This window comes from Balaenoptera musculus, chromosome 13, assembly GCF_009873245.2.
Source record: "Balaenoptera musculus isolate JJ_BM4_2016_0621 chromosome 13, mBalMus1.pri.v3, whole genome shotgun sequence".
In the NCBI taxonomy this organism is placed as follows: domain Eukaryota; kingdom Metazoa; phylum Chordata; class Mammalia; order Artiodactyla; family Balaenopteridae; genus Balaenoptera; species Balaenoptera musculus.
Genome location: NC_045797.1, coordinates 72,031,210 through 72,055,309, shown reverse-complemented (window position 1 = coordinate 72,055,309; position 24,100 = coordinate 72,031,210). Strand labels below are relative to the sequence as shown.

General features: G+C 33.0%; 1 protein-coding gene across 2 annotated transcripts in view; it reads right to left on the bottom strand.

The window, feature by feature from the left end:
• The window catches only part of ATAD2B (ATPase family AAA domain containing 2B), a 156,266-nt gene that overhangs the window by 57,933 nt on the left and 74,233 nt on the right, over positions 1–24,100 (bottom strand). For both annotated transcript variants that reach the window (XM_036872889.1, XM_036872891.1), the window contains exons 16-18: positions 18,479–18,790; positions 16,010–16,145; positions 8,565–8,751 (exon numbers count right to left, since the gene is read on the bottom strand). In XM_036872889.1, the coding sequence (XP_036728784.1) occupies positions 8,565–8,751; positions 16,010–16,145; positions 18,479–18,790 (635 nt within the window). The remainder of the gene's footprint in view (positions 1–8,564; positions 8,752–16,009; positions 16,146–18,478; positions 18,791–24,100) is intronic.

The following is a 24,100-nucleotide window of genomic DNA, read 5'->3' as shown; positions in this document are numbered from 1 at the left end:
CAGCTTACTGAGAAACCTCACAAAACTACCTACCCTAATTCAGCCATGCAAGTTACCACATGCCCAGGGAGAGACGAGACAACATGCCTTTTTTAAAAAATGAAATACTGCCTTGCAGTCTAGTATTTGTAGGTTAGGTTTTCTATATGTGTTGAGAACATCTAGCTGCTAGCAAATATCAAAGAGTATGGGCAAAGCAACAGAAGGTTAAGTGATAATAAATAAAAAACTTTACAAAGCCAGAAGTTAAACAATGCAATACTGTAGGTGTTTTAAACTTATGTGCAAGGCTGAACTAGATACATAAGGTTTTTTTTTTTTCTTTTTCTTTCCTTTTCTCATCCAAACCTCGCAAAATTAGCAAACTGAACATAATAATGATACTCTAGTAACCTTTTTATTTCCAAAGACTTTAGGAAAGTATCTTTATAAGTAAACTTTTTAAAATTATATTTGAAAACCTAGAGGGGGAAAAAAAATCAGGAAAAAAGTCTAAGACAAATATAGAAAAATAAAAAGGCTCTGCCTTTCTGGTCCATGAATATATAATTACATGGACTGAGAATTAATCTAACTATATGCAATACCAATAAGCCAGGGAATATTTTCAAAATTTTCTCTGAAGCCTTTAAAGGAAAAACATCCTTAATTTCCAGAAAAATTTAAAAATACTACTAAAACAAGTTTCCTTTTTTAATTCCTTACCCCATGTTATCTCAGAATATTAAAATAAACTTTCATATTTTCTTTAAATAGCCAAGCTGTCCTAATTCTCCTGTTTTTGAAATGAAATTTCAGAAAGAATAGAGTCTGAGAATAGTATTTAAAAATTCAGAAAAAAGTTTAAACCTATTGTGATTTTTCTATAATGTAAAATCGGCTCCTCAGCAGTTTGCTGGTAATTTTTGAAGTTATGGAATAAGATACACTCTGTGAAATCAATTAACCAGATATCTCATAGTAGAAAAATAAAGCCTAGTTTTAGTGAAGCGGCAACTGTCTTGGGAACAAGTGATGCCATTTGATAACTAGAAAAATACTCACCTACAGGGTGTCTTGGATTGGTGGATGTGCAAGGTGTAGTAGAAAACAGAAAAACTGTTATAGAGAAAAAAAGACAGTAGGCCAAATTACTGAACCAACCGTTTCAAAATACCTCTGACATGACCAGCACTCTTGCACAAATAAAATGAACGTACACCAGTGTATGTGAATGTTCATTTTGATTCTTTAAACAATATATTTCTGGCCTCTTCTTGTCCCAGACATCATAGTCCCTTATATAATTTTTTTTAAGTTTCTTTATTTAAAAAATATCAAAAACTACTTTCTCTGAATATTAATGATATGAAAGGCAAAAATCGGGCCACTGAAATTAGAAGTATCCATGCAAGGAAGCACTAACAATATAAACTGCACCTATATTTATAAGCGTCCTTATCTCAAAAGCTAAATTTCAAATCAGTACGTTAGATGCCAAATTAAAATGTTCAGTGCGTGAAAATTCACTGTATCTTTAAAAAATGAAGAATATACAGCCCATAACAAGCCATTTTCATTAAAAACTGAAAACTGGAATAATTTTAAATACAGAGGTGCATGAAGCAGAAACCTCCAAGCCAGTACAGCTTTCACTTTCCTAAAAGGGGCTATATGAGAAAAACAACTTTTTGTCATCAGTAAATTTCCAGAATTTGTCTTGGTCACGTTACAGTATTAAAATTATAAAACACAGGTAAAAGAAAAATCTTGGGGGCTAAGTTTGTTCTCAATTTTTATAAAAATTAAAAAGCACTATTTAAATAAGTTTAATTCCTTAAACCATGCTATCAAAACTGTTAAAATAAATCATATGTCTCCATTACTGATAACTTTATTATATTTGTCACTTACTCCATTTATGTTCTATTGACCTAAGATTTACTGAGCATCTCTGTGAAAAGAAGGCACTGTCTGGGATCTGAAGATTCAGGATTCAAGAAATAAAAAGCTCAATTTCTTTACAAGCATATAAAATCAGCCTGTTTTAAAACACAACTATACTAGAGTTTCTGAACAATGAATTTAATACAAATCAACATTTCTTGAAAATTAAAAACACCCAAATTCCTTTTCTGACATTTTCATTGCTAAAAACGTCAATAATTTCAGTAAATGTAATACAATTTGGGCCAGGATAATTTAATTTGCTTACATTCAAAAAAAAAAAATGTGCTATGGTAAAACACAGATGTGTACCCACGTGCACAAACACAACAGTATCCAAAGTACACACAGACTGTTATGGAGAAACCCAGAAATCCCTTTTCACAAACCAAGAGCATCCAAAGTATACACATAGGTAAGTATATTAATTCCTTAATGCCACAAAACCAAAACACATTTCCCCTGAGAATTTCCAGATACAATTTCTTTCTAGGGAACAAAAAATACTAAAGTTTTCACCCCCCAAAATACCTTACTGACCATGTGAAATTACTCATAACACCATATAGTACCCAAACTCCAAAGCTTTGAACAGACCATATTTAAATTTATCAATTCAATCATACCTCTGTATTAATGAAAAAGATTAAATATAACACACTCATCAATCCCTTTTTTCCTAAACCAGCAGTAGAAATAATACAAGAGGGAAAAAATACATATGAAAATGTCAGTAAGGGGACTCACAGTTGTTGCTATTTTTTTTTTTAAGAGTATTAATACAGTAAGTCTTCTACTACAGATACTAACATCTCTGACCTTGTTGTAGGGTTCAATAATTACTTGTGAACTTACTGGGACAACCATAAATCTTCCAGGCTACATCAGTTTCCATTCTCCTTCCAGAGCCTTTGGAAGACTATGAAATGCTCAGTAACATACATACACACATGCTCACACACATACACACACAGAGCTACTTTATGAACTCTGGCAATTGTTTCAGTTATAAATGTCGAACTACTGTCCAGTGATCAGCTAAAGTACTATATTTCAAAGTGTGATTTACTGAAAACCTAGAATAGTAACAACTGGGATGCATGTTTGAAGTGCAGATTTCTGGGCTTATCCCAAATTTCATGAATCAGAATCTCTGGGTGTGGAGCCAGGAAATCAGAAATTTTAATAAGCACCCCCAGGAGATTCTCATGCTCATTAAATTTTAAGAAACAATGAGGGGCTTCCCTGTGGTCCAGTGGCTAAGACTCCGTGCTCCCAGTGCAGGGGGCCCGGGTTCAACCCCTGGTCAGGGAACTAGATCCCACATGCCGCAACTTAGAGTTCACATGCCACAACTAAAAGATCCCGCACGCAGCAACAAAGATCCCGTGTGCCACAACTAAAGACCCGGTGCAGTCAAATAAATAAATAAAGATTGAAAAAAAAAAGAAAGTAAGAAAGAAACAACAAGAAAACCCTACAGCAGTCACTAACTCCTCTACCATTTTTCATGCAACTGATAATATTAATCAATAGCTGGGGCATTCAGAAGAAGAAACAGAAGTTTTGTCATATATCTGCTTGTGTGTGGATGCTTTAAAGAATGGCATAGAATTAAACATGGTCTCCATGGTATAAAGAAATATGAAGTAGGGCCCTTCCCCCCTTTCCATCTTATCACACACATAAATACAGATCTTTAAAAATGATTTAAGACTTCTTTCCTTTAAAACTACCTTTCGTGTTCATGTTGCACTATTAAATAACCCAACTTAATTCATATTACGTATCTTAGAGGCAGGGGAAAAGAAAATCACAGAAGAATAACTTGCCACAGACCAAACCCTTATATTCCACATCTATTTAGAGATGATTCTACCTATAGAAGGACTAGCTACAAAGAGAAGTAAAGCAAAAGGGAAGAAAAGAAAGGGAATATAGAACTGAAGGGTAGAGAGAAGGGGTTTTTTATCTTTCCAGCATTTCAGCACCTGACTTAGGCGCTCTCTTCTCTGGGACTTTTATACCTACTTATACCCAGGCTTGCCAATCTCTACAAATTAAGAAAAAATTCCTCAGTTTCATTATATAATAGCCTCTTTTTGAAGAATTTTCCAGAAAAGACAGTATTATGTTATATTATATTATAATAAATAATTTTAAGTATGCACTTAAAATACAAACAATCAGGGATTAACCGTGACAGTTTACGTGGTCTCTGGTTCAGGGAAAGTCTGAGCTTCAGCTACCATGACTACAAAATTCTGACTCAGTGCCTCGTTAGATTAGACATCCAGGTGGTGGTCACTCAAGAATAAGCCCTACTTCCAACCCAGAAGCTCATAGGTGAAAGCAGAGAAGATGAGATGTCTTGACATACTAGATGCAATGTAACACAACCAAAACAATAAATGGAGGGTTTTTGTTGCTTCCCACCACCAAGTGACACTTCTCTCCACCCTCCTCACCAACATGACAGAAAAGTAGTAAAAGCCAAGATATGTGAAAGAGACCAAAGAACATGCAGTCAGAATTCAAATTTAGCCCAATGATGCCAAGTAGGATTCAGAGAAAAAAAAATCCCAGGATTCCAAAAAGATCAACATATAGTTTACTACAGTGCTTCATATTTCCTTACCTAACATTAAGCCAGTATTGTGTTTGTGAATATACACACACATTAGCCATAAGGAACAACTATAGACAGAATGTTCCTCTTTCAAAGTGATTTTATCTTTCAGTTTGTTTGATACTGTCAAGTATACATGTAAAAAGAAACAAAAAATTCTAAACCATAGAGCAGAGTGTAAACTAAAATGACAAAGTTTATCCATTCCCCAAATCCTCCAAATTCCTTCCCCCAAGCCAAAACAACGATTATTAACAGTTTTTTGGGGGTATTCTTGGATAAAATTTCTACTTATATATAAACATTAACATATATTTTTAAGGGTTTTTTTTACATGAAGAAGATCATACTTAGATTGACTTACAACTTGCTTTTTCACTAATATCTCCTTCACCTTTCCATATCAGCCTATGTAAATCTACCTCATTCTTGTTAATGACTTCCTAGTATTCCTTTGATACTATACTTTATTTTAGCCAGTCCACCATAAAAAGGACATTTAGTTTGTTTCTTTTTGTCTTATTTTGTTTGGTAATTCTTCACACAATGCTTTGATGAATAACCTTGTACATTCTGCAGTGAATACTTATAGCTAATATATCTTCAGGAAATGTTTTTTAATGTAAAATTCCTGGGTCAAAAGATACTTGAAAGTTTAAAAGATAGTTCCAAACTACACTCCAAAATCAATAAATAAATTTACATTTCCACTAACCAAGTATGAGCACCCATATCTCCAATATTAGGTTTATCAAGCTTTTCATTTTTACAAGCCTGATAGTTGTTTTAAAATAGCATCTTTCTGCTTTAATATGCTTTTTTTTTTTTTTTCACTTATAAGTAAGGCAAAGAATCTTCAAATTTTGATTGGTTGCTTTTGCTACTTTTTTCTCCCTATAAATGTCATGCTCCTATTTTGCCAATTCTTTTATTAGGTTGTTATTCTTTCTTCTTCCTGATTTTAATATATCTTTGTATAGTAAGGAAACTTGTCCTTGACATGTGTTGCAAATACAAATTTTTACCAGGTTATGTCTATTAATCTTATTTAAAGAAAGTTTCTTGTCATGTGTAATTTAAAATTTTATAAAGTCCAATTTGTTCTTATCTTTATGTTTCCTGGCTTCCATTCATTGCTTTGAAATTAAATACTTTCTCATGTCCAAGATAATATACTGACCTTGTGAATTATCCTAACACTTTTACAGTTCCACTGATAATAGAATTTATTTTGGGGCTAAAGAAAAAGGTAGGAAATCCAGTTTTGTTTTTTCTTATTCCCTTCATAGAGCCAGCCAGTTTTCTAAGACTATTTATTAAATAATCCATCTATTCTATGATATCAAATGTCATCATCATCATCATATACTCAACATCATCTGATACTAAATTCTATTTCTACACAGGCCTAAGCACGATTTCTCACATTTGTTCTATTGTTTTGTCTATCCCTGCACAGGTACAAATACTTTATTACCACAGTTCTATTACATGTGTAAACATCTGGTAGGGATTCCTCATTACACTTTTTTCTCTAGAATTCTCCTTGCTATGCTCATATTTATTTTCTAGAGGAAACAAAGAGCCTTTTTTTAATGTCTCCTCTTAAATTTGGAGGGATTATAATTATAATTGCACTTAATTTATAGAGTAATTTAGAAAAGAACTCATAGCTATCCAATGTTGAGTCTTCCCAGCCATTAGCTGTGAAAGGAGCTGCAGCAGTAGTGACAAACATGATGATAGCTGTCGTTGTTGAGTACTGTATGCCAAGACTATTGGATGAGCTTGTTTTAATAATCACAGTAATCTTATGTGGTATCATTATCTTCATTTCATAGACGAGAAAATTAAGGCTCAAATAGGTTAAGCAACTTGTCCAAGGCCACAACCAATACACAAGTAGCTGAGATTTTAATCTGTGCAATATGACTTGAGACTACACTCTGAATTACAGTAATTAAAAACAAGGTGTGTCTTTCACTTATTCAACTGTCCTCAAGTGACTTTTTAGCTTTCTTCTTTTAGGCCATGCAAATTAATTGTTTAAGTTAATTCCTAGGTAAACTTAGTTGCTATTTTAAATGGGACCTCTTCTTCCATTACACAGTTGACCCTTGAACAAGGCAGGGGTTAATCTGTGTATAATGTATAGTCAGGCCCTCTAGATTTGCAGGTTCTCTGCATCCACAGGTTCAACCAACCATGGACCTTGTTGTACTGTATTTACTGCTGAAGAATATCCATGTATAAGTGGACCTGTGCAGTTCAAACCCGCATTGTTCAAGGATCAACCATATTTCTAACTTGTTATTGTTTGTATAAAAGAAAACTACTGATTTTATAACATTAACTTTGAAATTGTCTGCCTTAAAGAATTCTCTTATTGGCCCTAACAGTTTTTCAGTTAATACTACAATCATATCATAGGCAAATATTTATAACTTCAGTGTGTTCATTCCAATATTTATATTTCTCCACATGTAACTGAATCAATTTTGCATGCCTTAGTGATGGTATATTACTCTTTCAATGTGCTACTAGATTCCATTTGTAATATTTACTTTATGACCACTGTCTAAGTGAGATTAGACTACAATTTTCTTTGTATTTCTTTCAAAGGTTTAGCATCACTCTTTTTTTTGACTTCACATCTTTCCTTCTTTTTCTATGCTTTGGAAAAGTTTAACTGGCATCAAAATAATCTTATCCTTTAAGATTAAAAGAATTCACCTGTGAAACTGTTTGGCTTTAGTGCTTTTTGACATTCAGTTTCTTCTTCCACAACTATTGTCTATTTAGATCCTCTCTCCTCTGAAGTCAACCATGTTAATTTATATTTTCCTAGTAAACCACTTGGATTTATTTTAAATGGTACCAAGTAATTCTCTTACTTGCATAAAAACTGCAATAATTTTGTCTCACTAAAAAGGAAAAATACGAGCAAACATATAAATCAACATTATTGGAAAACACAGCCAGGATAAATTAAATGTACAAAACTTGGAGAAAATTACTGGTATATAGTTTTTTAGGCAGGCCATGGGTTTTGGGAAAAAACCTTTAAATAGGGCTTTAGAAGTAAGTGAAGTACCGCTAGGATGTTCATACCCAAAGAATTGTAAATAAAAGAGAAATAAAACTGACACTATGAACTGTTTAAAAAAATCTATTGCATGCTACAAGGTACAGAATGGTTTTCAATTAGATAGTTTATGTATTAAATATTTATGAACTATAACTGAAAAAACAACAAAACTGTGTGCAGTGCTCTTAAGTGTTACTACTCCAGCCATCTAATGTCTAAAAGTAGGCTAAATATCAAAGTAGAAAGTGACATTCAAACACTTAATGAGTACTTACTATGAGCTGGGCACTGTGTCAGAGACACAGAAATGGTGAAGACATGGTCTCTTGGTTCAAAAAACTTATTCCCTTAGCCCCTAGTTCCAACATGACACACTTATAGTAAATTCACAGGTATATATTAAAACGTCAAGAAATATAAACAGCCCCACTAGAATTTTGCTTCACAAGCTAGCAAATATAAAGTAGTTGAAAATCAAATATCAAACACACTTGATTATTGATACAAATATATATAATTTTAAAATTGCTATCACTTTTCTATACTAATTTTAAATCCTGGCATTCTCAAACTGGATATCATTTCCCTTACTATGATAAGGCTGTAAGTACAGACAGAAGTCTAAAGAGGCCCTGAAAAAAGGGTCAGAAAAAGGCAAAAAGAAGCTCCCTTTCTACACTGTTTAATGAAATGAACCTTTAATACAAGAAATAGGATTATTAAAATTTCAGAAAAGAATGAAGTATCACGGGAAAAACAATGAGCTCACTTTAAAAAATCAAAAGGATCCTCTGCCTTAATATTAGAATGTTAATGAATAACCAACAAAAAGTTAATATTCATATTACTGTTTATCTGTAATCACTACCAAGATATAAACAATAAGAAAGTAGGAAGTACTTTGATACAGTACAAACCTACCTGTGCACATGATTCTTCAGGTGTTTTGGCACTAACTGAATAAAGTGCTGGGAGATCTAGTCTGTGCACAGAGAACTTTTCTAGAGTGTGCAAAAGTGCTGGAGCAAGGTGAGAAGTTTGACCTGAGCCTCGTTCTCCAGACAGCAATAGTCTTGGCCTGTAAGAGGTTGGCTGATGATATGGTGACCTGCAATACACATAAGACATAATAATTATTTCAAAACCATACACTCTGAAGACCAAAATAAAATATTAGGAAAATATTTACATAAAAGAATGTAATACCAAATTAATAGAACTTTTTTTTACCTCTCTCATTTTTTTAAGTACAGCAAATCATTTTTTCAATAATTACAGTTTTAAAATATTGATCTCTCTGGCCATATTAATACCAAGACATGAAAGTATAGAAATCCATCCTAAAAGAAAGTTCATCCTATCATACCACACATATTAACTTGGAAAATGCTTCAGACACTAAGTACGACTTAGTTATTAATTATCCCAGGTCAAATGTTAAGAATTCCACTTCTCCAACAAAGAGGTACATCTAAAGATTACTCAAAATGTAGGACTTTTTTTTTTTAATGGTTAAAATGGTAAATTTTATACATATTTTATCACAGTTTTTCTTTCTTTCTTTTTTTTTTTAACATCTTTATTGGAGTATAATTGCTTTACAATGGTGTGTGAGTTTCTGCTTTATAACAAAGTGAATCAGTTATACATATACATATATTCCCATATCTCTTCCCTCTTGTGTCTCCCTCCCTCCCACCCTCCCTATCCCACCCCTCTAGGTGGTCACAAAGCACCGAGCTGATCTTCCCCTGTGCTATGCGGCTGATTCCCACTAGCTATCTATTTTACATTTTACCACAGTTTTTAAAATAGGAAAAAAAAAAAGTAGGACTCTTTCAGTGGCAGCAATTTTGTTTCTAGGCCAAAAAAAACTAACTGTTCTTATCGTAATATATGACATCTAAAGCCCTACACCAGAGAAGGCAAATTTAGGATAACATATTAAAACAAACTCAATTAGTATTTTCAAGATTCTACAGCACCATTAAAAAGATAAATGAGAAAAGTTTATCTAATATCACTATAGATAATGCAGGAAATTCTAAGCAATGTAATAAGAATAAAGCAAATTTTAAAATGCAACTAACGGAAAGAAATTGAACAAACACTGTTACTTGTAAAGAATATGATTATACACTAGAAAATCCAAGAGAATCAACTAATGACTGCCATAGTCTACCAGCAGAATAACAAGACTGAAGATGGAAATAGAAAAACCAAAAGATTTTCCTAAACACTATCAATAACCAATATAAAAAAGGAAAGAAGATTCTATTCACAACTGCAAAAATACAAATGATAAACAATATTAAATAATCTTAACGAGAGAGGTATGAAACTAAATAGAATACATCATGAGCCTGAATATAGATGTCAATTCTTCCCATGCATTTATACCTAGCTATAGTTAACTATATACATATGGTTGGTTTATAGAATTTTATTTTATAGATTTTAAAAATGTAAATCAAAATCCCAAAAAAGATTTGAGCGGGGGGGGGGGGGGGGAGATTTAAAACTTATTTGCAACATTATCTGAAAAAATAATCAAATAAGAACATCAAGGGGACTTCCCTGGTGGTCCAGCGGCTAAGACTCTGCACTCCCAATGCAGGAAGGCTGGGTTCCATCCCTGGTCAGGAACTAGATCCCACAAGCTGCAACTAAGAGTTTGCACGCCACAACTAAAAGATCTCGCATGCCGCAACTAAAGATCCTGCGTGCCGCAACTAAGACCCAACGCAGCCAAATAAATAAATAAATATTTTTTTAAAAATTAAAGAAAAAGAACATCAAGAAAATTTTGGATAAGTGTGCTAGCTCCAATTTCAGAACATTTAAACCTGTTTTAGTAACTAGCACTTCATACACACTTCTTGTTTAATTTTCTTAACAATTCTATGAAATACATAAGTTTCCTCTTACTAAATAGATAAAGAACCCAAGGCTAAGAGAGGTTAGGTATAAGATTATACAACTGGGTGTCCATATAACTGCAAAGCCCAGGTTCTAAAACACAAAGTTAAGATGCGCCCTACTTTACACGGATACATATTACAGAACAGAATAATAGAATGAAGAATACACCAAAGAAAAGAAACACAGATCAGTGGAACATAGCAGCCCAGGAAACAAATCATAGTAATTGAAAGAATTTTATATATGATAATAAGCATAAAAATAAATGGAACAGAGATGAATTATAACACAAATATTGTTTTAAAATAGGGAGGGGGCTTCCCTGGTGGCGCAGTGGTTAAGAATCCGCCTGCCAGTGCAGGGGACACGGGTTCGATCCCTGGTCCGGGAAGATCCCACATGCCGTGGAGCAACTAAGCCCGCGCACCACAACTACTGAGCCTGCGCTCTAGAGCCCACGAGCCACAACTACTGAAGCCCGCATGCCAGAACTCCTGAAGCCTGCGTGCCTAGAGCCTGTGCTCCACAACAAGAGAAGCTATCACAATGAGAAGCCCTCGCACCGAAACGAAGAGCAGCCCCCGCTTGCCACAACTAGAGAAAGCCCGCGCACAGCAACGAAGACCCAATGCAGCCAAAAAATAAATTACTTAATTAAATAAATAAATCTATTAAAAAAAATAGGGAGGATTCAGATCCTCATTTCACAAAACAAAATGAATTCTAACACAGAACAAAGAAAAAACAAAAGATTCATGTATTTTTAATTCATAATAATCTAAAAACTTTTGTTACTCAAAAATTACAATCTGAACCAAACGGCAAACACTCAAATGAGACAAATAATTTGCCATTAACAGGATTGGTTCTTAATGCATAAAGAGCTTATATGACAGTATTTTAACAAAAAATACCTTCTTATACAAAGAATGTAGACAATTCAAAAAGAAAATAGAAATAAATAACTTCTTAAAAAATGTTCATTCATTTAACAATTTTAGAATGCTTCCTACGTTGAATGCCTTGGCCCGTGGTATCCAACAATACCACTGTTACCATAGAGCTCATAACTCAGTGCATTTATTGGAAAAAGGAAGTAAATTACTATAATTCAGTGTGATTAATAAGCAGCACTCTTTTAAGTACAGGGTGCTATCAGAGACTCATAAATGGTTTTCCTGAAAAAGTGTTATGAAAGCACAAACCCAACAGATCGAAGGCAGAAAGGATGAATTTCAAGAAACAAAAACAGGATGTACAAAGGAACAGAGGCTAAAAAAACCTCTTGGCCCTTTGGGGTAGAGGATATAGTTCATTACAGCCAGCTTCTTTTAAGGTTTTAGGGTAATGTAAGGGTAAAGATACTGGGGTAAGGGAGGGGAAGGGGGAAGGAGAATCAGACTGTGAAGGGCTATGAAGGGTTCTGTAAACCACGTTAAAAGTTGGAATGGACACTGAAGACAATGAGGAAGCATTAAGATGCTTAAGCAGGGGAAGTGACGTAAGCATACACATGTCTTTGGATGACAACTCTAACTCAGCATGTCAGTATAGGAAAGGGTTTTGAAAGAAGGTGAAACAATAGGAAAGATGACCAGTTAGGAGTCTGCTATAATAACCCAGGCATGAGATGTTAATAATAGTATAGACAAGAACAGTGTCAGAGGAGGTAGAAGGAAGAGCTTGGAATTAGACTTACTTAGTAAGAAAAATCCATAGGACTTGGTCATTTACTAGATATAGAAGGGAAGAAAGAGGAAAGAGTTGAGAATGATGTCCAATTCTAGTTGGGACAACTGAATGGATGGTAGCTCATAGGACTCATGGGAAGAGAAGGAAAGACACAAGCCAGCATATACCGAAAGATCTGTGACACAACAAAGGGTGATAGGCAACTGGACAAAGTTTAAAGCTCAAGAGTGATCTAGGCTTGAGAAAGATTTGGTAGTTACTAACAAAGATGAAAAATAATGAAAACAAATGAAAATATTGAGAAACATCATTTATCTCTTAGATTGATAAATATTAGAATACCGTTATTAGCAAATAGATGATGGGAAAATTGGTATTCTCATGAATAGTGAGAATGGAAAAAAGTATAATTTTCTGAAATTAAATTTGGCAAGTATGCCAAATATATGCCAAAATGTATATCCAAGGATATTCTGCAATTCATCCCACTCCCAAAGATTCCCTTACTTCTTAGTGTTCTCTACATTTCTTCCCATAGTACTTATCTTCTAACATTTCATCTATCACACTGATTGTTTTATAGTCTGCCTCCATCTAAAATGTAAGCTGAATAAGGGCAGGGATCCTAGTATATTTGGTTCACTGACATATTCCAATTACCTAGGACAACATCTGGCACATGATGGGCACTTTGACAAAATATCTGTATGAGTGAATGAATATATGAAAGTGCAAACGATTCAAATAAATAAGAAGATATTATTTTCATCTATCTAGTTGGCAAAGATTTTAAAAGACAAACAGTGCTCAGAAATGACAAGGGAATAGAAAAAATAACCCTCTCATACATTAGTGATGAAATGTAAATTGGTACAACCTTTCTGGAAGGCAATTTAACAATCTCTATCAGGTTTTGAAATGTATATACACTTTGACACAGCAATCAGTTTTTAAAATCTATCTTAAGGTCTGAATCAGAAAATGTTATAAAGATGTATACTTAGAAAGATGTCTATCACAGCACTGTTTATAAATGAGGAAAACTGGAAATTTCAATTTTTATCAATAAGGTTATATAAATTATGAAACATCCAAAAAAAATACTATGCTGCTATTTTAAAAGAATGACATTAAATATATACTGACATGAAATAACATTCCCAACATAGTGGGGGTGAAAGCAAGTTACATTAACAACCTTACAGGAGAATATAATTTATATAAGATAATATATGGGTCTGTCTACATGGATAGAGAGAATATGGAAGTGTGGTCACCAAAATGTTAACACATACTACCTTCAGGTGCTTGGGCTTTAATTTTTACTTTCTTCTTTATGCTCTTCTTTTTTACTTGAATTTTCTACAGAGTATATCATCTTTCTAATCAGAAAAAACAAAGCTATTTTCATTTAGAAAACCTTAAAAAGTTCTGTTTCTAATCCCCTTATGGTAATATACAATAAGAAAGAAAACTTATTTCCATCATAAGGGTTCTCTACCAGATTGATAGGCCTTAAATAGCTTGACTTCAATTTCATCTTAAATCTAAAGAAAAGGTTGCAACACTGTTTTAGGAAACTATTCCCAGAAAAAGAAACCCATCATCAATGCCGGAGCTAGTGTTACTGACACCAGCATTAAAGTCATGCTTTCTACTTGTCTAGAATTTTTTTTGTATTAATCTGGCATGCTAACACATGTTGCTCGAACAAAAAAGCCAAACCAAACCAAATCAACAACAACAAAATACACGTGTAGTCCTTATTAAAGGCTTATGGTCTAAAGTAAATGCTTCTTGGAAAGTGTGAAAAATCATATCATCCAACCTACCCTAAAAAACCCTATCTACATATTAAGCTCAGAAATCAATTTGGAAACCACATAGTACAAGAGAAAGAATATGATCCCAAGAAACAAACAGTACCAAGTCTGCCCCCTACTAGCAGCATGATCATGGGCAATTTACTTAACTTCTTTGTATCTCAGTTTCCTCATCTATAAAATGATGATACCACAAATGCTAATGGACTGTTGAGAGGCCTATATGTATTACTATACACGAAGCCCCAGCTTTATATACCTACCACATGTCTACTTTGTAATGAGCAACAAATGCTAACTCCTATACCTTCATACTCAAAAGGACAGCAAATGCCACCATTTTTTCTGTGAAGCATTCCTGGACTTCCCTGCGGAAGCTTCTTAGTTCTGCTTTCATAACACTTTAGCCATATCACAATGTTTGTCACCCCAAAGAACAAGAACTCTTCCAGAGTAAGAACTATGTTATATCTTATTCATGCTTCAAGCACCTAGTACAATGCCTGGCACAGGGTAAAAAAAAAGGCAGAATGAATGAATAAATAAATAAAGTAATTTATCAAAACATCTTTAAAAAACAGCTCATTCTAGGATATAGCTGTCTCACTATTAAATCAAAGTCAAAGCAATGAACTAGAAAAGCATATGTAAAAGAGGTTAAAATTAAACCAATTCCTTGAGAAAGGCTAAGCCAACCAAAATAAGCCATACCACTGATATACATTAAATCAGTAACAGAATGTTCTTAATGTAAAATTGAAAAATTGATAGTTTCTTAGCTCCTACTATGTATTTCAATTCAAATAACTAAAATTGTCAAAACAAACAGCACACACATGGCACACAGGCTAGCCAGGTGAAAGTCAGAAAAAAATGATTATTTGGTTTTCCCTTAGCCATCAATAAACAGATCTGTAAAATTACTGAAACAGTTTAAGAAAACTTCCCGGAGGGCATAAAAGAAAGGCTCTGGAGTGAAGAAAAAAGTTTCTAATAGAAGAGCTTGCTGTTAAAGAGTAAATTAAAGTAATTTAGTCTCATTTTAAAAACTAAAAAACAAGGAAGGGTTATCAATGCAAATAATCAAATTAACATTTCACCAAAATCTACATGGGAAAAACTTCGATTAAAGTTAAAGACTTAAATTTGTTCAAAATATCTCTAAAGAAAAATTACTTAAAAGTATACACAATCCAGTGTCTTCTAATAAAAGTCCTATTAGACCTACTTGACTGGAGCATTATGGTTCTTTAACTATCATGATAATTATGTAAATGCAAGTGATGATGCTGTTAGTATTTGAAAACTATTTAGTCTCAATTTAAAATTACATTAGCACTAAAATTGTTTACCCATTGAAGTGCACAGCAAAAGCTGCTTTAACATAGACAAAGGTAAATGTAAATAGAAAAAACATAAAATCTAAATTAGGAAAGTGTAAACAAATGAGGTTTTGGAGAATCAGAAAGTTATTTGTTTAGTTACTGAGCAATTTCTAATTCAAAACCTCTTTAGTACCCTTAGAGTCCTAAATTATCATATGAAACTTATTACAATCAAAATATTCTAGATTATGGTAAATATTTCATTTCTGTCCACTTTAGTTCAAATAAAAAGCAATAAAATTGGGGACATGGGTTTACTTTCTGAAGGCAACCCTTCCTTCTACCCTACTTTAAAAAAAAAAAAATCCCACAATCATTTTAGGAAAAAATATCTTGAGTTGACCAATAAACTAATTTATTACCACACAAAAACATAAACACAGTAAAGTTTTCCCGAATTGTGTCCAAACAACAGAAAAACAAAGTCCTCCAGGTTACAACCAAAAGTAAAAATATACTGTAGTTCTAACTATAAAGTAGTAAAAATCACTCTAAATTGAAAGAAATTTCAATTTAATTGAAATCAGTGATATAAATTGCTTACATTGTAAAATGAAGGTAAGGTTTATGTACAGCAGCAGCTGATGACTGTTTCTTTGGTGATCCTGAGTGACAATTGGTCTCGAAAATTGATAAAGCATTCTCATCTTCACTATCATCTAAAATCAGAGTTTCTATATCTGTTTTAAAAAAAAAAATCACAAAGATTATGAGGCTTAAAAAGTCATTTAATATTAGTGCCCTACCAAAGCTAAGAAAAATTGGTTTAAAAATCAAGTGGCAAAAACTAATAAGTTATCCATCAAATAACACAGATTGTCCAGGGAAACTGACAAACTGCAGTATTCTGAATAATTTATAAATGGAACCAATGTAATTTTTTCACCTTTACGGACTACTTAAGTGTTATGAGATGCATTTTGGGAGACTACAAGAACAGTGGAAAAGAAATGGCACTCTCATAAAATACTCACCTACTTACTAAAAATTTCTAAGTTAATTTTGACCAAAACCAGTACATTTAATATAAATAAGATGGTTTAATTAATAGAGTAATTGAGGTATGGCCCAGTTCTTACAAAAGCAACAAGGAACAAACTGACCTTTATTTTTTCACATGGCACACACACACATATTTCAAGGAAAATCTAGTCTTAGTTAAGAAGGGACTCGGGAATTCAGTGGGAAAAAAACCAATCTTAAAAAATGTACTCATTCAAGTAACATTGGGTCTTAAGTGATTGTTCGATGGACTAACGGGAACTAAAATTCCTATTGAAAGTGCCATACTTAAAAATTTATCTGGACTACAACCTAAAGTATTAATAGCTGTAATTCATACATACCTAACAAAAGCATCAATTCATTCAATAAAAAGCAATGCTACATGTGTAGGAGAAATGGGAGGAAATTAAGATTGACAGAAATCATACCCTTCCCCAAAAAAACAAAGAAAAAAAAGAGGCATGCTTTCTAAAATGAGATACTGAATTGTGCTGGCAGACACAGATTTCAATGGCTTTTAAAAGCCAAGTATTTAATACAACTAATATTGTAAAAGTTAATCAGAAAATAATTGAGTACCATGTGATTGATAATTTCATATATAAGGAAAGGATACTTGTCTAAGAAAAATATTAAAGACCAAAACAATCCAGAATAATATATCTAAATAACTAAAAAACAATTATTAATAATCAAAGAAAATTTGGTTTCTTTCCTCCACTGGTATGCGAACAAAAAAAATGAAACTAAAGCATACTTTATACTTATGGGGAAAAAATGGTAAGAAAACACAGATAATAATGCCATAAAAAAATTCTCAAATGCAAGTAAAGAAGTTACAGTCTCTCAGAAGAGAAGGTAAGATTTTTATGACCTTCTAAAGGTGACATAGTCTTTTAAAAATTAAAAAAAACTTGGGAAAAGATACATATCCTCAGTTTTGAAAATCAGAGATAAGAAATGTACAATGCATGGCAGAGTAGCTGGCTCATACATAATATTTGTTCTCCTCCTCATGTGACAAATTTAAGAAATCAAGTAATCGATGTGATATTTCATGAGACTCTACCCTAAAAAAAAGTTTCTGAAAAATATATATATGACAAGCAAAATTCATTGAATATCGATGACTTTTACTATACATAACAGTTTTACCATTATAATTCATTGGACAATTTTTTATACAGTGCAGACTACATGTTAAACAAAGAAAATGAGGAAAATTTTTTTAAATTACTGTCTCTTCTAAGTTCACGGGCTTTTACTTTGATTAGCACAGGAACCTAGAGTTTTCCTGTATATGAGTAACATTTTTAAAAGTAGCTTTCTGTTTTTATCTCAAATCCAAACTACAATCTTGAGGCCAGAACTCAAGACCTTCTATAATCAGGTTCTAATTTACTGCCCTACTAGTAATTTACACTCCATTAGCGCAGCACACTGCAGAGTGCTGTGCCAATAACAACAGTATGATGAGTTGAATCCAGAAGGACATTAGAGCAACATGGTTAAGAGCATGGGCTCTGGAGTCAGGCTCCCTGGGTTTGAGCAAGATCTAGAACTTACTGAGTGACCCTTTATATAAGTGAACATCTTCATTTTTGATAGAGTAAGAGTACCTACTCCCAGGATTGTTATGAGGATTAATAAATGACAATTTATGTAAGGGCTTTATAATAATAAAAGAAATGTAAGCCAATACTATCATAGCCAACTTTTCTAAAGATGGTAACACTCCCACATTAAGATAGTTAGAATGTCCCAAGAGTGAACAAACAGAACAAACATCCATTCATTCTTTTTACGGACACTGATTAGGCAACTACTGTGTGCTAGACAACATGCTAGGCCTAGAATATACAGTGGCCAAGGAAATGGATACATTTCCTATATTCGTGGCAAATACAAAAGAGTAACACATAAATAACCTTATAAGAAAACTCAGAATTTATTTACTTATCCCTGCACTTGTTTCATTTTAACAATATGAAAAGGTAATTTACACTACCTTCTTTCTTGTCACTCTGGCTAATTTCAGCATGAGGAAACACTTTTTGCAAGACTGCTAGGATGTTGTTGAAGCTTCTTTCCAGCAGCGGTCTTATGATGGGGGATAGTGCATGTCCCGAAGACATGACAGCACGCTGGGAAGCAGGCACAATATTCTGCATTGCGTGGTAAAAATCTTGGGCGTTGAGCACTATTGAGGAAACATCTAGCTGCAGTTTATGACTGCTAGCATAGATCTGGGGGTAACGCCTCCGCAGGGCAATCAGGGCAGCTTCAGTGCACAGGGCCTTGATATCAGCTCCGCAATAGCCTAATGCACAAAAGGAAAAAGATAACAAAGGTAAGTCCATTTTTCCAAGTATCAACTCTATTTTGCAAATATGCACATCTTCATCTAAAATAAAATACTAAATCAATCATGTGCAATTTCACTAGCAAAATGAAAAATGACCATTTAAAGTCACCTAATAAAACTGTTTACTCATTAAGACTAAAAATGTTTTGAATATTTTAATTAACAAACACATGAACTAATGATATTAAAAGAAAACAAGTCATATATTTTGTGCCAAAACCACTGATTATAATGTACATCTTTCTTCAGGAAAGGTTTTAAAAAAAATAGTTTTATATCAATCCTTCATCAATATTTCCAATCATTAGTTTAGTCCTCATGACATTACAGTTTTCTATAAATTTTCCTAATATTACTAATTTCCAAACACATATAATGGAGCAGTACAAAGTAGTATACATAAGCGGAAACTTCAAAATCAGAGCTATTCTACTACTAACTCTGAGTGCAACCCACAAGCAGGTTAATATCTTATTACCCCCAAAACTATACTTTAAAGTTATGATCATCTCTGATAGTTCCAAAGGTATTACAGGGAATGAGAATCCATTACATTTCTATATTATCTTCCTTTTTATATATATATTTAGTTTAAAATGATTGATAATCTAGTTCACAGGGCTACAGAGATATGAGGTATCATCCATTACCCATATTTAACTGATCATGTAGTTAAACAACAGATCAAGCCACCAGTGCTCTGAAATCATTTCATTCATTTGAGCGACAAATACATAGAAAAACATATGAACTGTTAGGTCTTTACCACAAATGGGAAGAAAACCTCAAACTAGTCATGGTGTTTTTTTATATCACCAATTAAACCTGCATTTGGCCACCTTTATCAGTTATGCCAGCAGGGGGAACCACTCGAACTAGTTACAGAACTTTAGTCCCTCAGCTCTTCAAAGAGTGGTATCAGGTTTATTTATCTTTTTATATATCACAATGACCTTGTAGAACACTTAAATACTGAAATTAAAATGGTGATTAGATAGGAAAACTATGAGCAGAGAAGAAATAGTACCAGACTAACTGGCAGAAAAAGAACATTAAGGAACAAAACCATATAAATCAAACTGACTCACACATTATAATAAATTCTATCCCTATATCCCTCAGTAGGGCAAATGATCACGTTAATCAAGTCCTACACATAACAGAAAACTCCTCACCCTGCTCTCCTTTTTCCCCAGCACGTACCACCTTATCATTTACCTATTATGTTTACTGTCTGCCTTCCCCAACTAGAATGTGACCTCTGTAAGAATAGGGGTATTTGTTTGTTTTGTTCGCTAAATGTATCTCAACTACCAAGAACAATGCCTGGCCTGGCATTCAGTAGATATCCAAAAAACATTTCTTGAGTTAAAGAATGAATGAAAAAAGAAAAGAGTAACTCCAAGGTTATAGTTTGGAAACGTAAAACTATTAGGTTACCATGTATTACAAAAAAGAGGGGGATGAATCATATCTATTAGGCTTTTCTTTTTCTAAGAAATCTAAATTCTTTTATTATTAAACCAACTTACTCACTGTAACTAAAAATTTCAATGAAAATTATGAAGTACTATATTCATAAACATTTATTCAGAGGTAGGGGAAAACTTAATATGACCTATGAGAATTTAATTCAGAAAACTATAAGCAGATTAAGCATTAACACTGCCCCATGACAGCAATCAATCTCCCAAATAATTCTTCAGAATAACCAAGTTTACCATGTCTCTCATTTTATTTTCTATTTCTCAATGAATGAATCTGACAAAAAGTATCTTTTCCTGTTCCATACATATCTGTTACATTAGTTCAACAAAATAACTGTAGAACACCAGCTCAGTTATAAACAGCTAACTAAATAATCCATTTCAGAGGAAGTAAAGAATAAACTACTGTCTTCAAAAAAATATAAACCACATTTCTTTTTCTTCTTTAAAAGTATATATAGTTAGTGAACATACTATATGACCCTATTTTTAAGTGCAAAAACCTAAATTAAAAAGGAAAAAACGTTCAAAAACAATGCAGAACAGAAAAAAGCCACTAAAAGGTATTTTATGTAGTAAATGTTGCCCATAATATTTATGTTTGACATAGTAATATAAATAGCAATGTATTGTTCACTTTTTCTTAATTTATTAAAGATAATTTTAAAGCTTATCAACACTAATAGATTCCATTTAAAGAAGTAAATTTTCTTCACTGAGTTAAATAGATGTTTTGTATATTTACACATTTTATTAACAATATCAAAAAATCACATTTGTTAATATCATCACCAATCTCATCGCTAAAATCTTTTAAGTGCTGGCAAGCTGTCAGCTCACAATGACAAATATAAGTCATAGAACGCCCTTTGAGAACTGCGGTGTAGCTTATAATCCCTTTTTTGGTTTTAAAAAAATCCTAATTTTTGCTTGCAAGTTTGAATTTCATCATTAGTTATAAACTAATCCTTGAAAAAAATAAAGAAGTAAATTTTCTCATGGATTATCATAACCAACAGACTATAAATGATAGGAATTACCTTCTTTACATTTGTTTGTGAATGAGAATTACTAGTTTATATCTGTGGTTGTCAACCTTGACTAGTCATCCGAATAAACAATGAAAATGAGTCAAAAGTAGATTCCCAACAAACTTAGTGAATCAGAATCACTAAGTGGTGGTTTAATATCATAAATATGTATTTTGAGAAAACTTTACAAGTGATTCTGATATACAAAAAATTTGAGAACTACTGAATTAATAATAATACACTTTCCTTACTAGACTCTAAAACAGAATTAAAGGTACATCATAACCATGGCTAAATAGGTTATATTAAGGGTGACCATATGTCCTGGTTTAGGCCATTTGCCTTGTCATAATTAACAGCGTATTTTTTCACTCTCAAAAGGGTCCTGCTTTAGAAAAATAGACGATATGACTATTCCAGAAATACTGAAATACAGCCTTTAGAGAGTCAAAAGCTGATGTTAAATATCAATATCCCTTCCGTAAGAATTCCATAACTATACTAGTTCTACCATTACAACTCTAATAGTCTGATGAACACACATAGCTAGATACCAAAGAAAACGCATTCCTGAATACTGCTATTAAGATGGAAATTTGTCTGAAAGAATGAAAATACAAGCTACTCAAAGAGGTTATAAACTAGAGAAAGGTAATAAAATTTTATGAAGTTACTTTTTAAATAAAATACCAAACAATGAAGGTCCACAAGCTAAGATGCCACATTGACAGATACCCTTTCATTGTTTTGGCCCTCTTAGTGAAAATGAATAGAGAAATATGATTAGATTGAAGTTCTTCATTAAGCTTAAGCTCCTACTATTTGTGCACATGTTCTGGATACCAAATTATTTGAAGACTACTAAAAATCACACCTATTATGCATGCAAACCTCCAAGTACTTGGGAATTCATTTCAAGGTAAAAGTTACCAAATCCATAACCTCTAAGAAGAGGTCAACTATCTTTGCAGTCGTTCATTAAGACTGCATACTCTTTTGTTAGGCATAAATTTCATTCAACTGAACCCATACATGTTAAAACATCTTTGGGATACGTAAGTGCTAAGCTCATAATGAATTAAAAATTTATTGCTATTTCGTTCCTGTTTGAAGACCTGCATTTTCTTTTTTCTTTTTTTTTTAATGTGAACTGGTTTCTTAAATGAAATAAATGTTACAATCAAAATCAGAAGTCAGTTAATTATAATGGATTTTTATGTCACTCTCCAGGAAGAAAATAGAGTATATATAAGCAGATTCTAAACCAGCAACGCCACCCCCAAAAAAGGCAAGAGAAGTTTTTCAGTCCTATAAAAAAGTATGTCTTAAAATTTTTTTAACTTAAGAAACTGACTAAAAGCTAAAATAAATAACTTGGTAAAATGAGAAGGAGTGGTCTTTCGAAATGAAAAAGGAAACTGAGAGTCTAATATTTAGGATGAAGAATTAGAGTATATAATATTTCAGATGGTAGATAGGGTAAAAAAGTAATTTTAAAATTACTCTTAGGGAATTTCCAAAATTATTTGAAGACTTCTGCATATTTCAGTTAAGGATCATTCTGTGACAAATTCACAGACGAATCTACAAATATTTCCCATTCTGATCTGTACTCTAACACAATAATATCATAAAAGTAACAGGAAATAAAAGGGGTGAGATTTCAAAAAGGGCAAAGACTGGATTTTGTACCAAATACCACCCTCTCCCATAAAGCAGCACAGGCTTTGCAAAGGTCAAGCCAAATTTACATGAAATGGGTTTGGCGCATGCTCTCTTATACCAGGCAAAGCTTAAACTGGAGTAGTGCTGGAGAGATTTACGTTTTCTCCTCACCAGAAGATGTCGAGGTCTTTGTGGTTCAAAAGCTGAGGTATGCTGCTTCGGAGATGGAGGTCCCTGTGGATGAAGAGGATAATTCGGATGTAGCTAACTGAATGGACTAATGTTCTATTTAAGTTTTAATTATTTGATGGTGGACCACAATGATTTTTTAACTAAGTTGTTCTTTTTGGTTTTGGTAACTTTAAAGTTTTCCCAAGTAGACTGCTGATTGTTAGTGGACTTATTAGGGAGACTTCTTCATAATGCTTAAAAAAATGTCATGGAGAGATTTTTTAATTTATATTTTTGAGAGAATGAGAGGAAAATAGACAAAAGACAGAAAAAGAATGAAGGAAAAATACCTGTGTGTATATTCAGTTGCTTAATACCACATTCATTTTTATTTCAGACCTAATAGAGCCAAAACCCTGAATTCTAAAACCTCTGAATTCCGTCTCCTATGTATGATCATGTATGTACATAAAACACTCTCACCGTATCCTTTTAGGACAGTAGTGTTCGTTCACTCTGTAGGAGATCTACTTTGTGCATAACTTAACATTAACTTGGAGAATTTTACATTTGGGGAAATACTAGCAGATGTTACATTTTACATTTGGGGAAATACTAGCAGATGTCATTAAGTATTTTCTTTGAAGACTCCTCTCACTCAACTTCTTTCTAAACCACCGGCATGAGGATGAGTCCATCATGTAATCTGTGAAGTAAAAGACTACAGTCCTGCCCTATACATGGACCTTCACCTCTTGTTTAAGCTTATTTTTCTTAGTAAAACTTCTGAAAGGGAACAATTCCTAAAAGGAGACACTGTAGTAATACTGGAAATCCAGCACTCAATGAAAGGCATATGACCACTGAGCTTTGATAATCAAAACACCTAATGGCAGCTAAAAATCTAATTT